This window comes from Salvelinus namaycush, chromosome 6 (assembly GCF_016432855.1).
Source record: "Salvelinus namaycush isolate Seneca chromosome 6, SaNama_1.0, whole genome shotgun sequence".
Taxonomy (NCBI): Eukaryota; Metazoa; Chordata; class Actinopteri; order Salmoniformes; family Salmonidae; genus Salvelinus; species Salvelinus namaycush.
This window is the reverse complement of record NC_052312.1, coordinates 24,014,660-24,042,332: the sequence shown is the minus strand read 5'-3', so window position 1 is coordinate 24,042,332 and position 27,673 is coordinate 24,014,660. Positions and strand designations below refer to the sequence as shown.

The 27,673-nt window shown below is 45.5% G+C and overlaps 1 protein-coding gene across 1 annotated transcript in view; it reads right to left on the bottom strand.

Moving 5' to 3' along the window:
* Positions 1–27,673, bottom strand: part of col4a5 (collagen, type IV, alpha 5 (Alport syndrome)) — a 94,565-nt gene that overhangs the window by 34,504 nt on the left and 32,388 nt on the right. Inside the window, exons 2-33 of the mRNA XM_038996251.1 lie at positions 26,115–26,174; positions 25,315–25,404; positions 25,134–25,178; positions 24,847–24,891; positions 24,382–24,444; positions 24,126–24,179; positions 23,757–23,783; positions 23,510–23,590; positions 22,978–23,040; positions 22,244–22,279; positions 21,616–21,657; positions 21,342–21,434; positions 20,510–20,563; positions 18,024–18,125; positions 17,227–17,280; positions 16,762–16,803; positions 16,449–16,542; positions 15,198–15,485; positions 14,879–14,968; positions 14,587–14,657; positions 14,119–14,310; positions 13,570–13,738; positions 13,039–13,131; positions 12,717–12,821; positions 12,333–12,430; positions 7,466–7,616; positions 6,303–6,416; positions 2,735–2,902; positions 1,850–1,939; positions 1,417–1,563; positions 1,191–1,289; positions 72–161 (exon numbers count right to left, since the gene is read on the bottom strand). Coding sequence (XP_038852179.1) covers positions 72–161; positions 1,191–1,289; positions 1,417–1,563; positions 1,850–1,939; positions 2,735–2,902; positions 6,303–6,416; positions 7,466–7,616; positions 12,333–12,430; positions 12,717–12,821; positions 13,039–13,131; positions 13,570–13,738; positions 14,119–14,310; positions 14,587–14,657; positions 14,879–14,968; positions 15,198–15,485; positions 16,449–16,542; positions 16,762–16,803; positions 17,227–17,280; positions 18,024–18,125; positions 20,510–20,563; positions 21,342–21,434; positions 21,616–21,657; positions 22,244–22,279; positions 22,978–23,040; positions 23,510–23,590; positions 23,757–23,783; positions 24,126–24,179; positions 24,382–24,444; positions 24,847–24,891; positions 25,134–25,178; positions 25,315–25,404; positions 26,115–26,174 — 3,010 coding nt within the window. The remainder of the gene's footprint in view (positions 1–71; positions 162–1,190; positions 1,290–1,416; positions 1,564–1,849; positions 1,940–2,734; positions 2,903–6,302; positions 6,417–7,465; positions 7,617–12,332; positions 12,431–12,716; positions 12,822–13,038; positions 13,132–13,569; positions 13,739–14,118; positions 14,311–14,586; positions 14,658–14,878; positions 14,969–15,197; positions 15,486–16,448; positions 16,543–16,761; positions 16,804–17,226; positions 17,281–18,023; positions 18,126–20,509; positions 20,564–21,341; positions 21,435–21,615; positions 21,658–22,243; positions 22,280–22,977; positions 23,041–23,509; positions 23,591–23,756; positions 23,784–24,125; positions 24,180–24,381; positions 24,445–24,846; positions 24,892–25,133; positions 25,179–25,314; positions 25,405–26,114; positions 26,175–27,673) is intronic.

Here is a 27,673-nt window from a genome sequence, read left to right as displayed (position 1 = left end):
ATAACACATGATGGTGGGGATATGAGGTTATAACACATGATGGTGGGGATATGGGGCGGTCTAATACCCACCTGGGAAGCCCATCTCTCCCATGTTGCCTTTAGCTCCTGGGCCTCCTGGTGAGCCTGATCCTCCAGGGATACCTGCATCTCCTTTGGGACCTGAACACAGCAGAGAGGAAATTAGCAGTTAGTGTTCAATAGAGGACATTATGGGGCTGACTCATATCTTGAGATATGCGTGACACTTGGAAATATGCATGTTTTATAAGCCCATTTGGGTTGAGCATCCTGAAGATGCAAGACACTCATAATAAAATGATAAATGTACATGTCAAAGGCACATTGAAGTCAACAGGAAAAGTAGGATGACTGTACTACTGTTCAGTAGAGGACCTTCTGGAGGGATGACTGTACTAGTGTTCAGTAGAGGACATTCTGGAGGGATGACTGTACTACTGTTCAGTATAGAACATTCTGGAGGGATGACTGTACTAGTGTTCAGTAGAGGACATTCTGGAGGGATGACTGTACTACTGTTCAGTAGAGGACATTCTGGAGGGATGACTGTACTACTGTTCAGTAGAGGTCATTCTGGAGGGATGACTGTACTAGTGTTCAGTAGAGGACATTCTGGAGGGATGACTGTATTAGTGTTCAGTAGAGGTCATTCTGGAGGGATGACTGTACTAGTGTTCAGTTGAGGTAATTCTGGAGGGATGACTGTACTAGTGTTCAGTAGAGGTAATTCTGGAGGGATGACTGTACTAGTGTTCAGTATAGAACATTCTGGAGGGATGACTGTACTAGTGTTCAGTAGAGGACCTTCTGGAGGGATGACTGTACTAGTGTTCAGTAGAGGACCTTCTGAAGGGATGACGGTATTAGTGTTCAGTAGAGGACATTCTGGAGGGATGACTGTACTAGTGTTCAGTATAGAACATTCTGGAGGGATGAGTGTACTAGTGTTCAGTAGAGGACCTTCTGAAGGGATGACGGTATTAGTGTTCAGTAGAGGACATTCTGGAGGGATGAGTGTACTAGTGTTCAGTAGAGGACCTTCTGAAGGTATGATGGTATTAGTGTTCAGTAGAGGACATTCTGGAGGGATGACGGTATTAGTGTTCAGTAGAGGACATTCTGGAGAGATGAGTGTACTAGAGGATGAGTTTCTAGATAATATGAGTATACCTTGAGGTCCAGGCAACCCAGGTCGTCCGTCCTGTCCTGGTATACCAGCGTCTCCAGGGAGACCAGGGATACCCTTTTGACCTGGCAGTCCTCCCAAACCTACACAACACAAAAAACACAGGAAACAGTAAGGACAGTAAGACTAAGCTGCATTCTTAGCAGTCTACATCAGTCAGTCAGAAACAGGCAGACAGAGAAAGATAAACAGACAGAGAGAAAGACGTACCTGGTGCTCCTGGTTCTCCCTTGCCACCCTTCAGTTCCTGGGGAGGAATGCTGGGTCCTGGGAGTCCCGCGATACCGGGCTCTCCCCTGTCTCCCTTCAAACCTGAACCGCCGGGCCCACCTGGTCGCCCTGGGAAACCATCGTCACCTGGAGGAAGGAGACACAAAGAGTCAGAGGGTCTATTATCGAAGACACATATGTGTGTATACCAATGTGTGTGTTTATGTGTTTGTGTGTGGGTTCCTTATAGCTAGCGCAGCAGATGTTTTGGACTAGTTTGTTTGAATGTAAGACCTGTGGTCAGTCAATTTGTGTCCATATCGCCCAGCTCTAGTGTGTGTGTGTGTGTGTGTGTGTGTGTGTGTGTGTGTGTGTGTGTGTGTGTGTGTGTGTGTGTGTGTGTGTGTGTGTGTGTGTGTGTGTGTGTGCGTACCTTTAGGTCCAGGGAAGCCGGGGGCTCCGGGGTTCCCAGGGGATCCCAGAGGTCCAGGAGCTCCCATCACACCCATGTCTCCTTTACCACCTGTTGATGGACAGACTTTTGACTGGCAATTCCCCATCAAGACAGGGTGAAGGTCAGCGACACTGTCGGTGTCCCAAATCGCACCCTATTCCCTATATAGTGCATTACTTTTGACTAGAGTCCATATATAGGGAATAGGGTGCCATTTGGGATGGAGATAGAGTAACAACAATGTCCAACAGAAAACGAAGAGAGAGAAAGGTAGTCAGTGTGACATCATACTGGCCAGTCCATATTTAATTTTATATTTAACCTTTATTTAACTAGGCAAGCCACTAAGAACAAATTCTTATTTACAATGACGGCCTAACCTGGCCAAACCCTAATCCGGACGACGCTGGGCCAATTGTGCGCCGCCCTATGGGACTCCCAATCACGGCCGATTGTGATACAGCCTAGAAACGAACCAGGGTCTGTAGTGACGCCTCTAGCACTGAGATGCAGTACCTTAGACCGCCGCGCCACTCGGGAGCTCATATACTGTATGTAGATTACACAGAAAGAGATTTGGAACCAGACATAGACGAGACTGAAATAAACACACAGGCTGCGTTATCACATGCAGCCCAATTCTGACCTTATGCCACTAATTAGTCTTTTGACCAATCAGATCAGATCTTTTGCCATTAATTGGGCAAAAGATCAGAATTGGGCTGCATATGTAAACCACCAATAGACTCTGATTTGTTACAGTCCATTCATAACACAGACAAATGTAGAAAACTAGACAGATAGAGACTAAAACAGACACATAGATTAGGTAGGTTTGATGTTGGTGTCGGTCTGTTATCCTACCAGGCAGGCCAGGCAGTCCGTCTCGGCCAGGGCCACCAGGGTTACCCTGTGGTCCAACTCCCCCGGGGTTGCCGGGGAAACCGGGACTTCCTCTGTCGCCTGGCAACCCTGGAATGTCCAGGCCGGGAGAACCGGGGTCTCCCTTCTCTCCGTTGGCGCCTGAGTATCCTGAAATGCGAGGAATCAATGACAGAGTGAGGACAGATTCTCACTTCCTGATCAGCATCTGCCCATTATCTATAACCTCACAGAAGGTCAATTTTGACAAATGCCAAAAGAGAATATTTGGTCTTACGCACATTTGATGGACAATAAAGCTTTTTGAACTCGACTTAAAGCGCTAGTGGAATCTCTCTACTTATGATTAGTGACTATTCAACACATTATAAAGGTTCCATTTATCAGTCCAGAATCGGTCAAATAACCTCATTTTCTATTATTATCTCTCTTCTTTATTTTTAAATGTATGTTTTATTTAACCTTTCTTTATCTAGGCAAGTCAGTTAAGAACAAATTCTTATTTACAATGACGGCCTACACCGGCCAAAATCGGACGACGCTGGGCCAATTGTGCGCCGCACTATGGGACTCCCAATCACAGCCAGTTGTGATACAGCCTGGATTCAAAACAGGGTGTCTGTAGTGACGCCTCAAGCACTGAGATGCTGTGCCTTAGACCGCTGCGCCACTCGGGAGTCCAAAGAGTAAAGATAGCTGGAGTAAAGATGTCACACCAAACAGATGTACAGTCCCTTAACCAATCAACCAATCACACAGAAATACAGTACCAATCAACCAATCAGCTGCCAGATGGAGACTATAGTCCAGACAGGCTGTGGTACAATACCTTTCTCGCCTTGAGGTCAAAGGTCAGAAGACAGCGGGTAAGGAGGGTGTATATTCAAAATGGGGCGGAGGGGATGAGGAACATCACAGAGTAAGAAAGAGAGGTGGGGAAGGGGGGGATGAGGGTTTACAATGCTCTACGTCTATCCAACATGACATACTGTACATGATGACGGAGCCTTCAGAACTGTGAGTGCCATGAGTGGAGGTGAATAAAGACTTAGTTATTTTGTGTGGCAGGCACAAAAGAAGAGTGTGACTAATGACATACAGTTGAGGTCAGAAGTTTACATACACCTTAACCAAATACATTTAAACTCAGTTTTTCACAATTCCTGACACTTAATCCTAGTAAAAAGTCCCTGTTTTAGGTCAGATAGGATCACCACTTTATTTTAAGAATGTGAAATGTCAGAATAATAGTAGAGAATGATTTATTTGAGATTTTCTTTCTTTCATAACATTCCCAGTGGGTGAGAAGTTTACATACACTCAATTAGTATTCGGTAGCATTGCCTTTAAATTGTTTAACTTGGGTCAAACGTTACGGGTAGCCTTCCACAAGCTTCCCACAATAAGTTGGGTGAATATTGGCCCATTCCTCCTGACAGAACTGATGTAACTGAGTCAGGTTTGTAGGCCTCCTTGCTCGCACACGCTTTTTCTGTTCTGCCCACAAATTTTCTATGGGATTGAGGTCAGGGCTTTGTGATGGCCACTCCAATACCTTGACTTTGTTATCCTTAAGCCATTTTGCCCCAACTTTGGAAGTATGCTTGGGGTCATTGTCCATTTGGAAGACTCATTTGCGACCAAGCTTTAACTTCCTGACTGATGTCTTGAGATGTTGCTTCAATAATTCCACAAAATTTTCCTACCTCATGCTGCCATCTATTTTGTGAAGTGCACCAGTCCCTCCTGCGGCAAATCACCCCCACAACATGATGCTGCCACCCTCGTGCTTCACGGTTGGGAATGTGTTCTTCAGCTTGCAAGCCTCCCCCTTTTTCCTCCAAACATAACGATGGTCATTATGGCCAAACAGTTCTATTTTTGTTTCATCAGACCAGAGGACATTTCTCCAAAAAGTACGATCTTTGTCCCCATGTGCAGTTGCAAACCGTAGTCTGGCTTTTTTTATGCCGGTTTTGGAGCAGTGGCTTCTTCCTTGCTGAGCGGCCTTTCAGGTTATGTCGATATAGGACTCGTTTTACTGTGGATATAGATAATTTTGTACCTGTTTCCTCCAGCATCTTCACAAGGTGCCTTGCTGTTGTTCTGGGATTGATTTGCACTTTTCGCACCATAGCACGTTCATCACTAAGAGACAGAACGCATCTCCTTCCTGAGCGGTATGACGGTTGCGTGGTCCCATGGTGTTTATAATTGCATACTATTGTTTGTACAGATGAACGTGGTACCTTCAGGCATTTGGAAATTGCTCCCAAGGATGAACCAGACTTGTGGAGGTTTACAATTTTTTTTCTGAGGTCTTGGCTGATTTCTTTAGATTTTCCCATGATATCAAGCAAAGAGGCACTGAGTTTGAAGGTAGGCCTTGAAATACATCCAAAGGTACACCTCCAATTGACTCAATTATGTCAATTAGCCTATCAGAAGCTTCTAAAGCCATGACATCATTTTCTGGAATTTTCCAAGCTGTTTAAAGGCACAGTCAACTTAGTGTATGTAAACTTCTGACCCACTGGAATTGTGATACAGTGAATTATAAGTGAAATAATCTGTCTGTAAACAATTGTTGGAAAAATTACTTGTCATGCACGAAGTAGATGTCCTAACCGACTTGCCAAAACTATAGTGTGTTAACAATACATTTGTGAAGTGGTTGAAAAAACAGTTTTAATGACTCCAACCTAAGTGTATGTAAACTTATGACTTCAACTGTATTAGTTTTAAAGAGGAAGGCAAATTGTGTTTAAGAGTGAACAAAGTGGCAAAAACAAGTGCAGGAAAAGTGGACTGCCAAAGAGACTGTGACAACATGCAAAATAAGAAGAGCAATGAGAAGACTGTTGTGAGGAGAGATGAGAAGAAGAATAAGAGTGAACTCCCAAGATCAGGGTACCATCGATGACTGATAACCCAGAATGCATCTCTCTGAGATGCAACCGTCACATGATCACCCATGGTGACATCATTCAGTGCACGACAAACAAACAAACCCTTTACAAACCCTTTAACCTCTTACAAACTGTTTACAAACTATTTGGTGCTCAAAAGCATTGCAGAGGAATTATGTTACTTTCCTAATAACAAGTGTGACAACATAGCCTGAACCACATAGCCAGTCCATTGAGATGCTGTACATAATACACATTCATATAAGTTATGAGTATGTGGTGAAGGTGATAATGCACATACCAATCTGTGACGGAGAAAATACATTCGAGATAACACATATTGAGTCATCTCAACCGAATGTTAACGTGTTGAAAACAAAAATAGAACAAAATATTATATTTCGAAAATACAGCATAAATATACATACATATATATTACATGGTTTTCTCGTGAATTAGACTTTGCAGAGGTTCAATTTGATAAAAGTTCTTAGCATTACGTACAAATTATGGTGATATTACAAGGTCCGCTGTAAGCAACTAGATACAAATGCCATAAATCAAACTAGATGTCAATCTCTAATCAAACTATTAATCAAACCTGATTTTTGTCTAGTCAAAGGTCAGCTAGGTTGTCTTACCTGGAGAGCCCATGGGTCCTGGGGGTCCAATGGGGCCGGGGATGCCCTGAGAGCCGATGGAGGGTGAACCTGGAGGGCCACGGGCTCCGGATATACCAGGGATACCAGAGTCACCTGGAAGAGACAAACAAATACAGAACACACACACCTGTTAACAAAATAATACTAACTGGCTAGCTACCTAACAGGTGTACCGGGGATACCAGAGTAACCTGGGAGACAAACAGGTACAGAACACACACTTGTTAACATGGCAATACCAACTAACTAGCTGGCTAACAGAATATGTTTTATCTGGACCAGTGGTGGCTCCTCAGGGGAGGAAGGGGAGGACCATCCTCCTCAGTGAATTTCAGATGTTTTTTGATATGCCTTTACTGTCAGTGGTTTCAAATTAAAGTGCCTTTAAAGATTACTAAGTTATTATTTACTCTTTTTAACAGCTAGTTTCCGTCCTCCTCTGGGTACATTGACTTCAATACAAAACCTAGAAGTCTAGAAAACCTATGTTCTCACCCCCTTCCATAGACTTACACAGTAATTATGACAACTTTCAGAGGACATCCTCCAACCTATCAGAGCTCTTGCAGCATGAACTGACATGTTGTCCAGCCAATCAAAGGATCAGAGAATGAATCTATAAACTACAGATAGCTAGCACTGCAGTACGTTAAATGTGATGAGTAGTAGAAAGACAATAGTTGAACAGTTTTTGAACAAATACATTTCCTTAAAAGAAATCAATAGCTAGCTTGTTTAGAGTATCATGTAGTAGCCTAAACCTATCGATATTACATTGAGCTGGGTGAATGGAATATGAATGACAGTCATCCAATATGCTGTAATATAAAAAAGGCCTCGCTCATTAAAAAAAAAAATCGTCCTCCCTCTTCTTAAACAGCACCGACGGCCAGTGATCTGGACTAAGTATAACTTTTATTGAAGACACCACTGAGCATGCTTTTAGTCTAGAACTAGGCTTAACATGTGTCTGTAAAAATCAGACCAGAAATAATGTGGCAAGATTAGAGTATGATGTTGTTGATCTATAAAAAGAGGAAATAATAACTTTAAAAAAAGCCATATTTTCAGTATCGGTGGATCTTCAGTGTTCCTAAGCTCCTAACTCCACCCGACTACACCAATAAAAGTTGGAACCGTACCTTTGGCACCAGGGCCACCGTCGAAGCCGGAACGTCCGGGCGAGCCGGGGTTGCCGGGGAAACCGGAGTCTCCTTTGGGTCCAGCTAATCCTTTGGGTCCAGGGAAGCCTGGAGGGCCCTGGGGACCTGGCAACCCGAATCCTGGCTCTCCCTATCACACACACACACACACAAATAGAAAACTCTAATTAATACCCAAACACACACAAATGGAGACCTTGTTAACATTTTTTTAAATATATTTTTTTATTTAACCTTTAGTTAACTAGGCACAAATTCTTATTTTTAGCCTCCTGCGTGGACAGGGGCTGGGATTAAAAATAAAAACAAATTAAATAAAAATATAGGACAAAACACACGACGAGAGACAACACAACACTACATAAAGAGAGACCTAAGATAACAACATAGCATGGCAGCAACACATGACAACACAGCATGGTAGCAACACAACATGACAACAACATGGCAGCAGCACAACATGGTACAAACATAATTGGGCACAGACAACAGCACAAAGGGCAATACATCACGCAAAGCAACCACAACTGTCAGTAAGAGTGTCCATGATTGAGACTTTGAATGAAGAGATTGAGATAAAACTGTCCAGTTTGAGTGTTTGTTGCAGCTCGTTCCAGTCGCAAGCTGCAGCGAACTGAAAAGACAAGCGACTAAGGAATGTGTGTGCTTTGTGGACCTTTAACAGAATGTGACTGGCAGAACGTTTGTTGTATGTGTAGGATGAGGGCTGCAGTAGATATCTCAGATAGGGGGGAGTGAGGCCTAAGAGGGTTTTATAAATAAGAATCAACCAGTGGGTCTTGCGATGGGTATACAGAGATGACCAGTTTACAGAAGAGTATAGAGTGCAGTGATGTGTCCTACAAGGAGCATTGGTGTCACACCCTGATCTGTTTCACCTGTCTTTGTGATTGTCTCCACCCCCCACCAGGTGTCTCCCATCTCCCCTCATTATCCCCTGTGTATTTATACCTGTGTTCTCTGTTTGTCTGTTGCCAGTTCGTTTTGTTAGTGAAGCCTACCAGCGTTTTTCCCCTTGCTCCTGTCTTTTCTATAGTTCCTGTTTTCTAGTTTTCCCGGCGTTGACCATTCTGCCTGCCCTGACCCTGAGCCTGCATGCCGTCCTGTACCTTGCCCCACCACACTGGATTATTGACCTCTGCCTGCCCTGACCCTGAGACTGCCTGCCGTTCTGTACCTTTTGGACTCTGATCTGGATTACTGACCTCTGTCTGCCAGGTCAAGACCTGTCGTTTAGCCTGCTCCCTTTTCTAGTAATAAACTTTTGTTACTTCGACACTGTCTGCATCTGGGTCTTCCCTAATACGTGATAGTACGAACTGGCCATGACCGACCCAGCAGACTCAGACCAGCTCCACAATGCTGTATCCCTGGTAAGGAGCCACCATTGGACGACACGAGGAGTTACTACAATGTCTTATGGAGGCACTCCAAACCCTGGTAGAACGCCATGACCAGGTGTTCAAGACTTTGCTGGAGCAACTCTACGGATTCCTCACTGGACAGCGGGTCACTCACAATACCACTCCCATCAACCTACAAGTGTCAGGGAACCACAGCGAGGCAATCCAATGTATGCTGATTAAGTTTCCTCAGGTTCCTGTGGTATTGGGATTCTCTTGGCTCCAGCAACACAATCCCCTTATTGACTGGACTGCTGGTTCAATCATGGGCTGGGGCCCATTCTGCCACACCCATTGCCTGAAGTCAGCATAGCCTGCCCCGGGACATCTTCCGGTGGGCTCAGGAAGTTGCCCCGGACCTCTCCGCCATTCCCGCGGAGTACCAGGACCTCCAGGAGGTTTTCAGTAAGGCCCGGGCCACTTTACTTCCTCCGCACCGACCTTATGACTGCGGGATCGACCTTCTCCCAGGCACCACACTGCCCCGGGGATGACTGTACTCTCTGTCGGGTCCAGGGAATAAGGCAATGGAGACCTAGATAGAGGACATCCTAGCTGCAGGGTTCATCTATGGAGACCTACATAGAGGACATCCTAGCTGCAGGGTTCATCCGTCCTTCTGCCTCCCCCGCCGGCGCAGGGTTCTTCTTTGTGGAGAAGTGCATCCCCTGTGCATCGACTACAGGGGCCTCAACGACATCACGGTGAAGAACCGCTACCCACTACCACTCATCTCCTTTGCCTTCGAGCCGCTGTGTTCTCCAAGCTGGACCTACGGAACGCCTACCACCTGGTGCGGATACAGGAAGGGGACGAGTGGAAGACAGCCTTCAACATGGTCAGCGGTCACTACTAGTATATAGTCATGCCATTTGTCCTTACCAACGCCCCAGCTGTGTTCCAGGCTCTGGTTAATGATGTTCTCCGAGACATGTTGAACCGGTTCGTCTTCGTCTACCTCGATGACATCCTTGTCTACTCCCACTCCGCCCAAGAACACGTGCTCCACGCCAGAACCAGCTTTTTGTGACCACGGAGAAGTGCGAAATCCATCGCTCCACCATCCCCTTTCTGGGTTACATCATCGCTACAGGGAGTGTACAGATGGATCCTGGGAAGGTGAGAGCGGTGGTGGATTGGCCCCAGCCTACGTCCAGGGTGCAGCTGCAACGTTTCCTGGGATTCTCCAACTTTTATCGCCTCTTTATCCGGGGTTACAGCACCCTGGCTTCCCCCCTGTCTGCACTCACCTCTCCCAAGGTTCCGTTCACGTGGTCCCCAGCTGCTGACCGGGCGTTCCAGGATCTCAAACATCATTTCACCACAGCTCCAATCTTGGTTCATCCGCCAGTTCGTGGTGGAGGCCAATGCTTTGGATGTCAGAGTGGGGGCTGTCCTGTCCCAGTGTTCTGCTCTGGACCTCAAGGTACATCCCTGTGCCTTCTCCCATCGTCTCAACACCACAGAGAGGAACTACGATGTGGGGAACCGTGAGCTTCTTGTGGTGAAGATGGTGTTGGAGGAGTGGAGGCACTGGCTGGAGGGGGCGGAACATCCGTTCATTGTGTGGACCGACCACAAGAACCTGGAATATCTCTGTACTGCCAAGCGTCTCAATTCCAGGCAAGCTAGGTGGGCCCTGCTCTTCATCCGGTTCAACTTCTTCCTCTCCTACCAACCAGGATCCAAGAACATCAAGCCGGATGCGCTGTCAAGGCGCTATAGCCCCGCAGCTACACCCTCCAACCCCAAGACCATCCTTCCCACCTCGTGTCTGGCAACGGCACTCAGCTGGGGAATAGGGAAGCAGGTCCGTGAGGCGCAGAATTCCCAGACGAACCCCTGGGGGGGCCAGATAACCAGATGTTTGTGCATGATGCTGTCCGCTCATCGGTCCTGGAGTGGACCCACTCCTCCATGCTTGCCTGCCACCCGGGCTCCCGTTGGACCCTGCCCTTTGTGCGACAACGCTTTTGGTGGCCTACCATGGTCCCGGACGTTCATCGCCGGCTGCACGCAAAACAAGACTCTTTGTCAAGCTTCGGGCTGGTCTTCTTCAACCACGGCCTGTCCCTCATCGTCCCTGGTCTCACATATCCCTGGACTTCGTCACGGGTCTTCCCCCGTCTGATGGCAACACAGTAGTGGACCGGTTTTCCAAAGCCGCTCACTTCATTCCTCTTCTCAAGCTCTCCCTCTGCTAAAGAGACGGCCCAACTCAAGGTGCAGCACGTCTTTCGGATCCATGGACTCCCGGTAGACATGGGTCCTCAATTCTCATCCCGGTTCCAGTCAGCTCTTTAGGACATCATGGCAACCCTTCATCCACCTCTTCTACGATTTGAAACTTTCAGTCGCTTGTGCTCTGTTCGGTTGGGTTGGGAGGAAAAGCTATACTGCTAGCTAAATGTGGTGTGGCCATATTCCTTCGACTGCTCTGTGCAGGTCTGTCTACATTCAGTCTTAACCTTAGCTTGATACAATGCTATCCAGTTTGGATTCTCATTGCTATAATTCCCTTTGGAATTAGCTGGATTTATGCATAAGTTGGTCATCAAATTTGGTCTGATCTTTATCTAAGTCACAACAATAGACAAACATAGTGTGCTTAAACTAATAATGCACAAAATAATGCACAGCACACCAACATCAAAACCTCATCCCAACTGTAAAGTATGGTGGAGGGAGCTTCATGGTTTTGTGGCTGCTTTGCTACCTCAGGGCCTGGACAGCTTGCTATCATCGACGGAAAAATGAATTCCAAAGTTTATCACGAATTTTTGCAGGAGAATGTAAGGCTATCTGTCCGCAAATTGAAGCTCAACAGAAGTTGGGTGATGCAACAAGACAATGACCCAAAACACAGAAGTAAATCTACTACAGAATGGCTTCAACAGAAGAAAATAAGCCTTCTGGAGTGGCCCAGTCAGAGTCCTGACCTCAACCCGATTGAGTTGCTGTGGCATGACCTCAAGAGAGCAGTTCACACCAGAAATCCCAAGAATAATGCTGAACTTCAACAGTTTTGTAAAGAAGAATGGTCCAAAATTCCTCCTGACCGTTGTGCAGGTCTGATCCGCAACTATAGAAAACGTTTGGTTGAGGTTATTGCTGCCAAAGGAGGGTCAACCAGTTATTAAATCTAAGGGTTCACATACTTTTCCCACCCTGCACTGTGAATGTTTACACAGTATGTTCAATAAAGACATGAAAACATATAACTGTTTGTGTGTTATTAGTTTAAGCAGACTGCGTTTGTCTAACGTTGTGACCTAGACGAAGATCAGATCAAATTTTATGACCAAAATCCAGGTATTTCCAAAGGGTTCACATACTTTTTCTTGACACTGTAAATGACAATGTTAATCTGTAACTAGTACAGTATTAAGATCCATCTATAGTAGTGTCGTTGTGGTACGTACCTTAGCTCCAGGTCCACCTGGCTCACCGGGGAGGCCGTCCACTCCTGGTCTTCCTGGACCTCCGGGACCACCTGGCACTCCAGATGAGCCTGGGAATCCTGCGGGCGGGGACAGGTGAGTGATTGTGATAATTGTTTATAGTATAAGGCACTACTGTAAAACACTCAAATCACTCTGGTGCTATGGTGCTATGAGAGAGATCATGGCTGTGCCATCTTGCGTGGACGTCAGGGCCTTAAGCCTAGTCCGAGACTAAAAAGCATGTTCAATGGAGATTCTCCAGGACTAGGCTTAATCTGTGTTCCGGAAATTGGTCCATGAAGTTTATATTATAACCATATAGATGACAGTGAATGTATACCTGCCCAGGTATTTAGTGTTTACCTTTAGCGCCGGGGGGTCCTGGCAGTCCAATGCCGGAGAGGCCGGGGTCGCCCTTGGCACCTGGTAAGCCGGGGAAACCGGGCTGTCCTGGCCCGCCGGGGTTGCCTGTGGACACAGAAATTAACACTTTGTTTTGGCAAACATTAACTACACTACTACTAAACAGCTCACTAGCGTATACTTCATAGAATTACATAAAAAAAATAAAAAAAAACATCTGTGCTGTCTGTTACCTTACGTCCGTCATCATCATTCTGGATGAAAGCTTATGCCTATCCAGGTGAGTGTGAACCTGTGCAGGTAAAGATTACATGTTATTTACCTGGGTTTCCAGGAAGACCGGGGTCTCCATCCTGTCCCCTAGGTCCTGGGAGTCCCTTCTCTGCTATCGTTTGGCCCGGCTCACCTTTAGTGCCTATAGGTCAGGGGTCAAAGGCCAAGGGTCAAAGGTTAGGGAATAAGGGTACAAGAGAGTTGTTGTCATAGAAGAGCAGCAGGTAAAGCTAATGGTAAAAGTATGATACCAATGAAATAACACAACCTCCCAGGACCCCAGGTGTGTCGATGTATCTCACTTTTATCAACATTTCAGTTACTACACTTTTAGAAAAAAAGGGTTCCAAAAAGGTTCTTCGGCTGTCCCCATAGAAGAACCCTTTTAGGTTCAATGTAGAACCCTCTGTGGAAAGGGTTCAAGATGGAATCCGAAAGGCTTCTACCGTGAACCATAAAGGGTTCTTCAAAAGGTTCTCTATGGGGACAGTTGAAGAACCCTTTTAGGTTCTAGAAAGCACATTTTTTTTATAAGAGTGTACATCCCTGGTTTTCAAGTATATCAGCCAACATATCTTACCTGGTGCTCCAGGTGTTCCCGTTCTCCCCGAGACGCCCTGAACACCCTTCTCTCCAGATGGCCCCTGAGGGCCGAAGCCTGGGGATCCGGGGACACCCCTGTCACCTGGGATACCCTGCAGACCGGGCTCACCTGGAGGCCCTCGCTCACCCTTCACTAACAGAGAACCCTGCAGAGGAGTGTAGAGGGGTTAATATAGAATGCTATGTAGTGGGAGAAATGGATGGATGGATAGATAGATGGAGATAGGGAAAGAGGTAAGGTGAAGGGATGGATGGATGGAGGGAGAGAGGAACAGTTGCATGGGATGGATGGATGGATGGATGGATGAAGGGAGGGATGGATGGATGGAGGGAAAGAGACATGAAGGGATGAGGTGGGATGGATGGATAGATGGGTGGAGGAAGGTAGGGAGGGAGGGATAGAGAGCAGGAGGGATAGATAGAAAGAAGATAGGGTTGGATGGATGAGGGTGTGGATGGGATGGATGAATAAATATATGAATAGATAAATGGAGGGAGGGAGAGAGATGGACACTTTGCTACTCACAGATGTTCCTTTGGGTCCAGGAGCTCCAGGAACTCCATTGCGACCAGGTCCTCCGTCCAGACCAGGCAGGCCAGAGGGTCCGGGGAACCCTGTGTCTCCCTTGTCGCCCCTCCCCCCATCCACAGCAATAGCCTCACCTGGGTCACCCTTCTCTCCTGGGAAACCAGGTGCACCCTGGGGACCAGGCAAACCCTTGGGGAGAGAGGGGTGGAGGAGAGAGAGATGGAAGGATGGAGGGGTCATTTAGTTACTCTATCAAGGCTACTCTAGACTACTCTACAAATTAAACCTAATCCTGGATTAAAAAGCATTTTCAATGGAGATTATTGTTTAATAGTCCAGAACTAGGCTCAATCGGCGTCTGGGAAACCGGCTCCAAGTAAGTCAGTCTGTAGGTTACTATAAAGTTGTGTAGACCCAGCTTCAAACCAGTTTCAAACCAGGAAGTGACAAACAGGAAATACTTACAGAAGAACCTGAGGGCCCTGGGCCACCTGGATATCCTCTGTCACCTTTAGCCCCTGGTCCTCCTGGTCCACCTGAGAGAGGGAGGAGAGAGGAGAGAGGGTGGAGAGAGAGGTAAAAGGAGAGAATGATGAGAGAGAGGTGTTGTGTACAGTATTGTGTTACGGTGGCCTGCACATTGCGAAATCAGGTGTGTGTTTTCGCCTCTCCACTCGGTCTTATTCCGTACTAGGTGAGGATATAAAAAAAAACAGGTAGAGAGACAGGTGACCAGGTGAGAGGGGTGCAGTCTTACCTGGGAACCCAGGAGGTCCGGGAGGGCCTGGTGCCCCGGTGATGGAATTCCCACGTGAGAAACAGTTCACACAGGTTTCTCCCTTGTCACCTGAGAGAGACAGTAAAGTAAGTAAGTAGGTAGGTAAGGGGAAAGACAGACATAGAAGCCAGTTGGGATCACTTCAATGATACATTTGTTAGTTCATTATTAGCCCCACTCCCGTAACACAATACTGTACAAAACACCTCTCCTTCATGACAATACTCTGGAAGTATACAACAGTGAACACACACACAAAAAAAAACATACTCTCTCTCTTTCTCTCTCTCCGACCCACCTTTCTGTCCGGTCTCTCCTTGAAACCCTCTGTCTCCTTGTTGTCCTGGTAAGCCGGGGGCCCCTCCTAAACAGTTACCGCCCCCTGTGGAGACCCCTGCGACCCCGGGAGGGCCTGGTGGTCCCTGAAGCCCAGGGGACCCATTTCGTCCTGGGGGCCCAGGGAGGGAGATGCCTGGCTGGCCCTCGTCTCCCTTCTGGCCCCTCTCTCCTGGGAAGCCTGGGGAACCGGGTTGGCCTACACCTCCATTACCTGGGGTTCCTGGTTGGCCTGGAGGACCTGAGAGACCTGGGGAGGACAGGGTCAAAGGGGAAAGGTCACCATGAAAACTGGGTTATGCTCTGTATTCACCAAGCCTCCGTGTTCATATAATCGTATTCCTTATGATCTAAACATCTAAAACTAATACTGGATCAGCTCTGAGTCGCTTTATGAATATAGGCGGGTTCGTTAAACGAGAAGTGTAACTTATTAAGTGTCAAATAAAGTAAGAGGTTTGACTGTAACAGGGTTAAATCATCCTAAATCAGCACTAAATCCCTGTTGTGTGCAACAGGAAGTGGTAATTGAATGCAAGCTTCACAAATAAAATGACATTGTTAAAACATTTCTAGCCTTTTTACTTATGGGTAACAGGGATGGTGTGTTATGCTCGACCCGCTCAGTTTTCCACAAAACCGGGGTCACCAGAAAATAGCCAAAAAGAATAGAACCTGCTCACCTGCTTTTACTCTATGGTTTGACTACTAGATGTTCAAAGTATTATAAATATATATATATATATATTTTTTTTTTAAAGAATATTCACCTTTAAATGAGGGACAGATGGAAATGAATCACGAATCACTAATCACACAAAATAAATGATCATCTTCGGAAATTAATTTGTCAAAGCAACAATATAACTAGGGCTTTACAATGATAGTGGGTTTAGGTGGGTTTAAATCTTCCTAGAAGTAACACAGTGTTGATGGTGGAACATGTCAAAATGAGGAATTTGGGCACATTAGCAAACCATTATTCATAATACAAATCTGATGTATGGAATTCTCATGTGGTCTATATTAAAGGGCACTTCATTTAATATAACACACCTTTGAAATGCAATATTGGTGCACAATTTCTACTTAAAGTATCAAAGGAATGCAAAAGGTCCTCATTTCGTGGAATGACCCAGGCCCTGATTGCACTCTTTACAGCATGTGTCCAATATAAATCAAGTCCTATCTCCTGTTGGGTAGAGTTACGTACCAGGTTGTCCTCTGTCTCCTTTCCTTCCTGATGACCCGGGGAAACCAGGCTCTCCTTTTGGCCCCACACGTGCTCCTGTCTGACCATTAATCACCTGGTAGAGTAATGGGATAGAAAGGTTACTATTGCAATCTTGTGGTTATAGTGGAATATTACAGGATGCAGGGGCTAGAGTAGGTTACACTGCCAATGGCAGGGTTACATTGCCATCTAGTGGACAATGTCTAAAACTACGGGAGGCCACCATTTGCCCACAAAGAATGTAATAAGAAAACGATGCTTGTAATACGATTGAATGAGTTTGATTTCTCACCACGCCTGGAGGTCCAGGGTATCCACGGTCACCTTTGTCCCCCTGAGAGAAAAACAGATAGAGAGCGAGAGAGATGGATGGGATAAGTGAGAGAAGAGATGGCGAAGGACACGTGGAAGGGAAAGGGGAATACCTAGTCAGTTGTACAACTGAACGCATTAAACTGAAATGTATCTTACACATTTAACCCAACCTCGCTGAATCAGAAGAGGTGCGGGGTGGCTGCCTTTAACTGACATCCACGTCATCGGTGCCCGGTGAGCAGTTGTTGTTGGGGGTTAATTACTTTGCTCTGAGGCAAAATGACACATTTTTACCTTGTCGACTCTGGGATTCGATCCAGCAACCTTTTGGGTTACTGGCCCAACGCTCCTACCCGCCAGGCTACTGCCGCCCCCAACAGTTCATGTATTTGTAGATCTAGTTTATTGTATGGTGTAAAATAGCATCAGAGGCCAAACTCACCCTGTCACCGTCCCGACCTGGCAGACCTGGGCCGCCTGAGTCTCCTTTACTACCCTGAGTGAGAGAGAAAGATAGAGAGAGAGAGAGATAATGACATTTGAAATGTCTCTATTCCTTTGAAACTTTTGTGAGTGCTTACTGTTCATTTCTGATTGTTTATTTCACTTTTCTTTATTATCTATTTGTATCTGTCTATTTGTTTCCAATATATGCCAATAGAGCCCGTTGAATTGAATAGAGAGAGAGAGAGAGAGACAGGGAGAGAGAGAGACAGGGAGAGAGAGCGATAGAGAGAGAGAGTACGATAGAGAGCGAGGTAGGGAGGTAGAGACAGGGAGAAAGAGAGAGAGAGAAAGAAAGATAGAGAAAGAAAGAAAGAAAGAAAGAGAGAGAAAGAAAGAAAGAGAACGAGAGAGTCATTATCTCAGAATGTCATTAGCGCACTTCTCTTTATCAAATCAAATCAAAGTGTATTGTACACAGTTTAGCAGATGTTATAACGGGTGCAACGAAATGCTTGTGTTACTAGCTCTTAACAGTGCAGTAAAATGTACACACATAATACAAATAAATAAATACATTTCAGAACGAATCCAACTAACAACCCAAACAACACTGTAACAGTAATACAAATGCAATCTAGCAATAGTGGCCTTGTCAGTCATGCAACAAAAAAAAACTATCTGAATCTGAGAGCGAAAGAGGCAGAGGTAGCATACAGACAGACAGACAGCTGGCTATAAGAACCATAGAAATAGAACGTATAGAATCATTGTAGCTCTGCGGGTCGAACTCACAGGGAATCCAGCAGGACCTGGGTCGCCATCTTTCCCCGGTTTGCCGCGTTTGCCTGCTTCTCCAGGCTCTCCTTTCTCTCCCTTCGAACCTCCAGATACACCCTACAAATCCAACATCAGACCGTTATCATACACACACACTACTATAGACTGATTGATTTGATTGATTTGTTATTATAGTGTCTTGCATTATTCAGATGCCTAGCTCACTGAGCAGAGGACATATATACAGTATTTTGCAGGTGTATAAGCAACGTAGATACACTACATGGCCAAAGGTATGTGGACAGCTGCTCGTCGAACATCTCGTTCCAAAATCATGGGCATTAATATGGAGTCGGTCTTGCTTCCATTCAGCCACAAGAGCATTAGTGAGGTCGGGCACTGATGTTGGGCGATTGGGCCTGGCTCGCAGTCTGCGTTCCAATTCCTCCCAAAGGTGTTCGACGGGGTTGAGGTCAGGGCTCTGTGGAGGCCAGTCAAGTTCTTCAACACACACCGATCTCGACAAACCATTTTCTGTATTGACCTAGCTTTGTGAACGGGGGCATTATCAGGCTGAAACAGGTAAGGGACACAAAGTTGGAAGCAGAGAATCGCCTGGAATGTCATTGTATGCTGTAGCGTTAAGATTTCCCTTTACTAGAACTAAGGGGCCTAGCACGAACCATGAAAAACAGCCCCAGACCATTAGTCCTCCTCCACCAAACATTACAGTTGGCACTATGCATTCGGACTGGTAGCTTTCTCCTGGCATCCACCAAACCCAGATGGTGAAGCGTGATTCATCACCCCAGAGAACGCGTTTCCACTGCTCCCGAGTCCAACGGCGGCGAGCTTTACACCACTCCAGCTGGCACTTGGCATTGCGCATGGTGATCTTAGGCTTGTGTGCGGCTGCACGGCCATGGAAACCCATTCATGAAGCTCCCCTCAAACAGTTCTTGTGCTTGACTTTGCTTCCAGAGGCAGTTTGGAACTCGGTACTGAGTGTTGCAACCGAGGACAGGCGGTTTTTACGTGCAACACGCTTCAGCACTCAGCGGTTCCATTCTGGAAGCTCGTGTGGCCTACCAGTTCACGTCTGAGCCGCTGTTGCTGCTAGACGTTTCCACTTCACAATAACAGCACTTACAGTTGAACGGGGCAGCTCTAGCGGGGCAGAAATTTGATGAACTGACTTGTTGGAAAGGTGGCATCCTATGACGGTGCCACTTTGAAAGTCACTTAGCTCTTCAGTACGGGCCATTCTACTGCCAATGTTTATTTATGGAGATTGCATGGCTGTCTGCTCAATTTTATACACCTATCAAGAACGGGTGTGGCTGAAATAGCCAAATCTACTCATTTTAAGGAGTGTCCACATCCACTTGCCATGTAGTGTATATAGTATAATAGTTTGTAAAAATGTACACTGATCTACACAAAATACCTCATAATATCAAAGTGAAAAGGAAATTCTAGAAAGAAATACAAAATAAAATGTCTTGGTTATATAAGTATTCACCCCCTTTTTTATGCCAATCCTAAATAACTTGAGGAGTCAGAATTTGCTTAACAAATCATATAATAAGTTGCATGGACTTTTGAATGACTACCCCATCTCTGTACCCCACACAGCAATGATCTGTAAGGTCCCTCAGCTGAGTAGTGTATTTCAAGAACAGATTCAACTACAAAGACAAGGGGGCTTTTCCAATGCCTCACAAAGGGCACCGATTGGTAAAAAAAAGCAGACACTGAATATCCATTTGAGCATGGTAAAGTCATTAATTAGGCTTTAAATGGTGTATCAATAGCACCCAGTCACTACAAAGATAAAGGCGTCATTCCTAACTCAGTTGCCGGAGAGGAAGGAAACCGCACAGAGATTTCACCATGAGGCCAATGGTGTCTTTAAAAAAGTTACAGTTTAAAGGCTGTGATAGGGGATAACTGAGGATGGATCAAAAGCATTGTAGTTACTCCACAATACTGAGCTAAATGATAGAGTGAAAAAAAACTAAGCCTGTACGGAATCCAAATATTCCAAAACATACATCCTTTTTACAACAAGGCACTAAAGACTCAGGAGGGTGAATACTTATCTAATCAAGATATACTGTATGAATGTTTTTTTTCTCTCCCTCATTTAAACAAATTACAATTAAATCCATTTTAATACCACTTTGTAACACAATAGAAATGTGAAGAAATCCAAAGGGGACGATTACTTATGATATGCGCTGTATATAGTATTATCGATGGTGTGTGAAAACATAGATATACCAGTGGAGGCTGCTGAGGGGAGGACGGCTCATAATAACGTCTGGAACGGAGCGAATGGAATGGCATCAAATACATGGAAACTATATGTTTGACGTATTTGATTGCATTCCACTGATTCTGCTCCAGTCATTACCACGAGCCCGTCCTCCAAAATTAAGGTACCACCGACCTCGTGTGAGATATACAGTATCGTATGATGGATAGTGAGTGATACTCACAGGGGGACCAGGATAACCAGGATCACCAGCTGGACCAGGTAAACCTTGATCACCCTGGAAACAAAGAAAGAAATAACAACAACAAATTGTAAAATCCATAAATTATGGTTAATTCTGTTTTCATGAATAGTTAAGAATGTAGACATCATGTCAAACGGGTTCAAATCTGACATTTGAAAGAAATCGGCAAGATATGAATAGAAAACAATACCTTTCACAATTAAATGCTAAACGATAGAGGGGTATATTAAGTTGGACTACCCAGTAATATAGGACAATGGAAGTTCTCATAAAGAGGCTGAATGCCACCATATAGTGGTCATTGTGAGAGTTGCAGTTACAGGAAACTAAGAGGCATGGTGGTGCTGTTAATGGTTAATGTTAATGGTCAGAACACTAGGGCCAGTCCAGTTACCCTGACCTTAAACTAAGACCAAAAAGCTCAGTTTCGTTTCCATTCATTTTTACAATATAGTCAATTTTGACTTTGCAGCTGGCCCATAGCTGGAAATCGCTCAGTTCTGCCTCCAGGACAAGACCGCATCCAGTTGCAGCCAAATAGGGAGCACACTCACGGCTGGCAGTTTACATTACATGTCATAACAGAAACGACTAAACCACTATTGATGTTCTACAAGCTCTACAAATGACAATAAAAGAAATGGGAAAGGGAAAGGGAAAAAGGTACAACTGGTCCATTTTGAATGATGACGCAGAAGATACTAACTTTATAGAGATCCTAATAATTCAGTGATTCCATGGAGTTTCTGAGGTCAAAGAAATGGAAGGGATTCCTGATTAACGAGGGACAGTGTGAAATGTAGAACATTACTTTCTCTCCTCTCTGGATCTCTAACTCTGTGGGTCTCTTCTGCTCCCCGACCTGTCCCGGTGGACCGGGAGGCCCCAGCAGACCTGGATCCCCCTACACACACACACACACACACACACACACACACACACACACACACACACACACACACACACACACACACACACACACACACACACACACACACACACACACACACACACAAACTCATCAGTATTCAGTAGTGCAAATCGTTACCACCCATTGACGACAGTCTTTCTCTTGCCGACCCTACCTTATCTCCTTTGGGACCTTGGAAGTTCAATCCCATGTTACCCTATAGTAGAAGAATACCAAGACAAACACATGTATTACTGTATTCTGTAACACTTTACTTAAAGCCTGCAGGTAAAATTCATTATGTACACACAGTAATATACATTAGGTGTGTATGGACAAGTGTGTGTACAGTAGTTGAACTGAGTCTAGTACACCGAATAGACAGTTTACCAGAGTTTATTATCAGTGTGTGTGTGTGTGTGTGTGTGTGTGTGTGTGTGTGTGTGTGTGTGTGTGTGTGTGTGTGTGTGTGTGTGTCAAAGGTCAAATACGGAGTGCTTATTTTTGTCCTGTTTCACACATGTACAAGTGTGTACCCTGTACAAGTGTGTGGTGTGAATGGAATTTTTTGGGGGCGTATCACACTCCCCCTGAAACACCAACAGAGAGTGGGGTCACGGCCAGAGATCAGCCATTAATGACGGCAACCCTGGTGCAATTAGGGTTAAGTGCAGATCGACAGATTTTTCACCTAGTCACTCTAACCGCTAGGCTACCTGCCGCCCCAGGGTGTGTGTGTGTGTGTGTGTGTGTGTGTGTGCGTGCGTGCGTGCGTGCGTGATTCAGGGTGTAAAGCAACTCACCTTAGGACCGGGAGGACCAGGAGGCCCAGAACGACCCTACAAAACAACACACAAGACTTTATTAACAACACACAAAACAATATTAACAACAACACACACAACTTTATTAATAACGCACGGTATACTGTATAACTATTGATAGTACAATAAAACATTATTATTCCCTAAACTACATTGGATAAGTTCTTATCTTGATCTGTGAGACTTCAGATCACAAACACACTACTGGATGTCACAACAGGTCTGAGGACAGTTTGAATGTCCCTCAGAACATAACGTTTGTAACAGGTCTGGGACCAGTTTGACTGTGCAAAATCCCTCAGAACATAACGTTTGTAACAGGTCTGGGACTGGTTTGACTGTGTAACGTCCCTCAGAAAATAATGTTTGTAACAGGTCTGATACCAGTTTGACTGTGTAAAGTCCCTCAGAACATAACAATTGTAACAGGTCTGGGACCAGTTTGACTATGTAAAGTCCCTCAGAACATAACGGACGAGTGGCGGTTGTAGTTAAGACGACTTGGGTTGTAACTGTACCTCAGGGGTTTTCTTAAACTATGAGTCGGGACACAAAGTGTGCCCTGGGCATGTGAAAGGTAGGTCACAAGTTATGAGAACTATATTTGCACCCGATTTCTTCTTAAATGAGGTCGTTTGGGTCACGGGAGGAAGTTCAATATCTCATTTGGGTCTCGAGCTGAAAAAGTTGTCAGAGCCCCTGTATCAGCGTACCTCATAACCTCTGGGGCCAGGTGGACCGACAGGGCCTGACAATCCTGCAAGGCCTGGGCTACCCTAGAAACAAGAGCGACACCACAAGTGTTACCCACAAAGCTACGCGTTGAAACGGTTTACATGACATCTCTTACACAGGAGGTCGGTGGCACCGTCATTGGGGAGGACGGGCTCGCGGTAATGGCTGGAGCAGAATGAGTCGAACGCTGTCAAATACATCGAGCACATGGTCAAATCAAATTTGATTTGATTTGATGCTATTCCATTCGCTCCGGTCCAGATATTACTATGAGCAATCCTCCCCTCAGCAGCCTCCACGGATCTCTCATAATGATTTACCATTCGTGTTTTATTGATTCTGATCATCCAAATACGAGCAATATATTACATTAGACTACCATTTTGATGAGAAAAAAAACGCTTGACAAAGTCTACAGATTTTTTTTTTTTTTTTTTTTTTTTAAATGTCCCCTTTTTAAAAAATCCGTTAAGTTCAAAATGGTTCTATGGTTCTATATACAACACTCACGGGAACTCCAGGCAAGCCAGGTAAACCTACACCTCCTTTCTGTCCAAAGCGGTCATTTGAGATGACATCACCTGGGTCTCCCTGTAGAGGGACAACGGGAAGCGGTTAGAACGCAACACATCACACAGGTACTAGCTACGGACATAGAACGACGAGCACAGCTACACAGACAGATAAGCCTGGTACATGTACAGTATTTTATCTAAAGACGACAACCGTTGAGTACAGTGCCGGAAGGAATAGTAACCTTTTGTCCCGGCAGACCAGGTGGACCCTGCAAACGAGCAGAGAGATAATGAATACATTTCAAAGTCTCATTAGTTCCCTTTTCCAAGTTTCCACACAGAGAAATTACAGGGTGCACATGTGTATTTATATTTTAATACAGGTAAGTCAGTTAAGAACAAATTCTTATTTACAATGACAACCTGTCATGAGGCAAGAGCAGCGAGTATAACACACAAGTAGGTTAAACAATATCATACAAACAACAGTCAAAAATCATATGCCGAGTCAGTAAAACAGTCAGTAATATGCAGCATTGAAGAGTACAGGGGAAAAACCTGGATGTAGGTGTATGAGAGGACAGAGAAGTGTGTGTATGTGTGTGACCCACCGATCGGCCCTCCAGTCCGGGGAACCCTGGACTTCCAGGGAATCCTCTCTCGCCCTAAGAAGAGACACAATCAATCCTTTCATTTTGCATCAACAGTCTCCAGCCCATAGGTTACTTTTCCAATATGCTGCCATCTAGTGGCCAGGTGTGATAGACCACTTAGGCCAGTTTCAGTCCAGATTCGGGAGAACCCGAGTTCCCTCAGGACCCGACAGAGTTGTATGGCTGTCAGTCGGTAGTAACCATAATAACCTACCTTGGTCCCGTTGCAGCCTGCAGTTCCTCTTGGGCCCGGGGGCCCGTCCTGTCCTGGGAGACCCTAGAAGAGAACACACAGAGGACAACAGGAAGTCAAACATCAGACAGGAAGTGAGGTCACATGACTCAGTGGTGACAATACATACTGGATATCAGGCCAGGTCAAAAACAACCAGAGAAAGTTCAGTATACGTTCCATTATGGCAACATCTCAATTCTCCACCCTTTTCCAGAAGTGTGCACTTGCACACTTCCCGTCATTCATTTAAAAGCATGGGATTAGTGTAAGCATAGGCTGGGACATTTTTTTTATATGATCTTGGCTGGAGAAAAATGCATGCGAGAAAGTGTGCAATTGCACACATCCAGAGAATGGAGGATAACTGGGACTCATCTCTGTATCAGAAGGGATGCAGACGGGTACGCTACAATAGGTGAGAACTGGGAATGGTTGGAAACTTACTGGAATTCCTGGTGTTCCTGGGAATCCGGGCAGTCCAGGAGGTCCCTGTGGGAATAACGAGGAGGATAAACTAACAACATAAGTTATGATGACTTTGTGTAATGATGCATTCAATTCAGAAACAGCTGTCAATACAAAAGCATGGAGCTTCTGTTTTATTGGAGTGAAACGAGGACCTCTGATGGACAGGGGGAAGTACTACACTCCAGGATGGTGTACACTGAAAAATGAAATATTACAGAGAGAAGTGTGGGACTTTGTCAAGTTAATAAATCTGGGTCACTCACCCTAATTCCTTTTGGACCGGATGGCCCTGAAAGTCCGTCACTACCCTGAGAGAGAGAAAGACAGAGGGGGAGAGGAGGGAGAGAGAGAGGGAGAGAAGGGAAGAAAATGATTAGTTTTCAAGTTCCCAGATAGTCAGGTATTATGTTGCTCCTTCAACAAGATCCAGGAAGCAGCCCCTACCTTCTCTCCCCTGCCTCCGATTGGCCCCTCAGGTCCGGGGAACCCTGGTACGCCTGGCTGACCCTGTAGTCCTGGGAAACCCCTCTCGCCCTGTGGAACATAGAACATGGAACATCACACATAGAACATTACATATAGAACATTACACATATAACATTACACGTAGAACACCACGCATAGTTCATCACCCGTAGAACATCACACATAGAACATCACCCGTAGAACATCACACGTAGAACATCACACGTAGAACATCACACATAGAACATCACCCGTAGAACATCACCCGTAGAACATCACACGTGGAATATCACACGTGGAATATCACACATAGAACATCACACGTAGAACATTACACGTAGAACATCACACATAGAACATCACACATAGAACATTACATATAGAACATTACACATATAACATTACACGTAGAACATCACGCATAGAACATCCTCCGTAGAACATCACACATAGAACATCACACGTGGAACATCACACATAGAACATTACACGTAGAACATCAAACATAGAACATCACACGTAGAACACCACACATAGAACATCACCCGTAGAACATCACACATAGAACATCACCCGTAGAACATCACACATAGAACACACAGTTCTAACAAACTCTTCTTACCTGCAGATAGCACACAGACAAAAAAGTGTCATTGTTATGGTGTCATGTGTCATGTGTCATGTTATGGTTGTTTTCTACAGTAGGTCATTACTGTAGGTGTGTGTGTGTGTGTGTGTGTGTGTGTGCGTGTGTGTGTGTGTGTGTGTTTCACACTCACCTTGCCTCCTTTTACTCCGCTGCAGTCACACTTTGATCCCGCCGCACAGCCATGACAGGCCTGTAGGATGGAGAGAGATAAGAGAGAGAGAAATAAGGAGAGAGCGATATAGAGAGAGATAAGAGAGAGAGAGAGAACGAGAGAGATAGAGAGAGGAGGGAGAACAAGTGCGAGAGAGAGAACGAGAGAGAGGGAGAGAAAGAGAGAGAGAAAGAGAGAGAGAGAGTGAGTGAGCCGCCGACGTCTACGAGGACTGTGTGCTCTCGCTCTCCGTGGCCAACGTGAGTAAGTAATTTAGTTCACAGTTGTCTTAAACACACTGAAGTCGGAAGTCAGAGATTTCCGAGTCCCCAGTTTCCATTTGTTTTGAATGCGGCATCTGTCTGGACTAGCACGAACATTACAGAGTAAAACATTTTTTTAGGTAAAGAAAATCTGAAACCGGAAATGCTCACATGGGACCTACCAGTGACACGAGACAGTCGTGCGCTATCAAGAACACCAAACAGCGGCTTTGGGAAGAGTCTACCCAAGACGAGTCTCAGGAGCTGGTGACTTCCAAATGTTACAAACTAAAATGCGATTTTAAGCCAAATAAGCAACTTAATGACTTGATCTATACACTTGAATGTAAAGAAGTACTATTGTTCATCTGAACATGAATAGATAGAGTCAACAAACAACACGGGCAATGGCGCGAAGGGACGAAGGGAGTGAGTTCGCGTCCTCGCAATCACGTTACATGGAGTAACTCCACTCTATCAATGTAGAGAAAGGAAATGGGGAAAAAAAGAAAAGGAAAACGCAGAAAAGCGGTGAGTTCAGATGTGTTATGTACTACCACTGGGTGGCAGTAACATACCGTAGGCCAAAACAGGTTAACTGGACGTGTACTCAGATGGCAAGGTTCTTCACTGACATTTTCAACCTGACCCAGTCTGTAATACCCATATCGTTCAAGCAGACCACCATAGTCCCTGTGCCCAACAATGCCACGGTAACCTGTCTAAGTGACTATTGCCCCGTAGCACTCACATCTGTAGCCATGAAAGGATTTGAAAGGCTGGTCGTGGCTCACATCAGCACCATCATCCCAGACACCCTGGACCCACTCCAATTAGCATTCCGCCCCAACAGATCCACAGATGACGCAATCTCCATTGCACTCCACACTGCCCTTTCCCACCTGAACAAAAGGAACACCTACGTGAAAATGCTGTTCATTGACTACAGCTCAGTGTTCAACACCATAGTGCCCTCCAAGCTCATCACAAAACTAAGGACCCTGGGAATAAACACCTCCCTCTGCAATTGGATACTGGACTTTTTGACGGGTCGCCCCCAGAAGGTGAGGGTAGGCAAAAACACATCCGCCACGCTGACCCTCAACACGGGGGCTACAGGGATGTGTGCTGAGCCCCCTCCTTTAATCTCTGTTTACCCATGACTGCGTGGCCACGTACGACTCCAACACCATCATTAAGTTTGCCGGCGACACGACGGTGCTAGGAAAATCACTGACGACGATGAGACCTGTCAGTGCGGTGCCAGGACAGCAA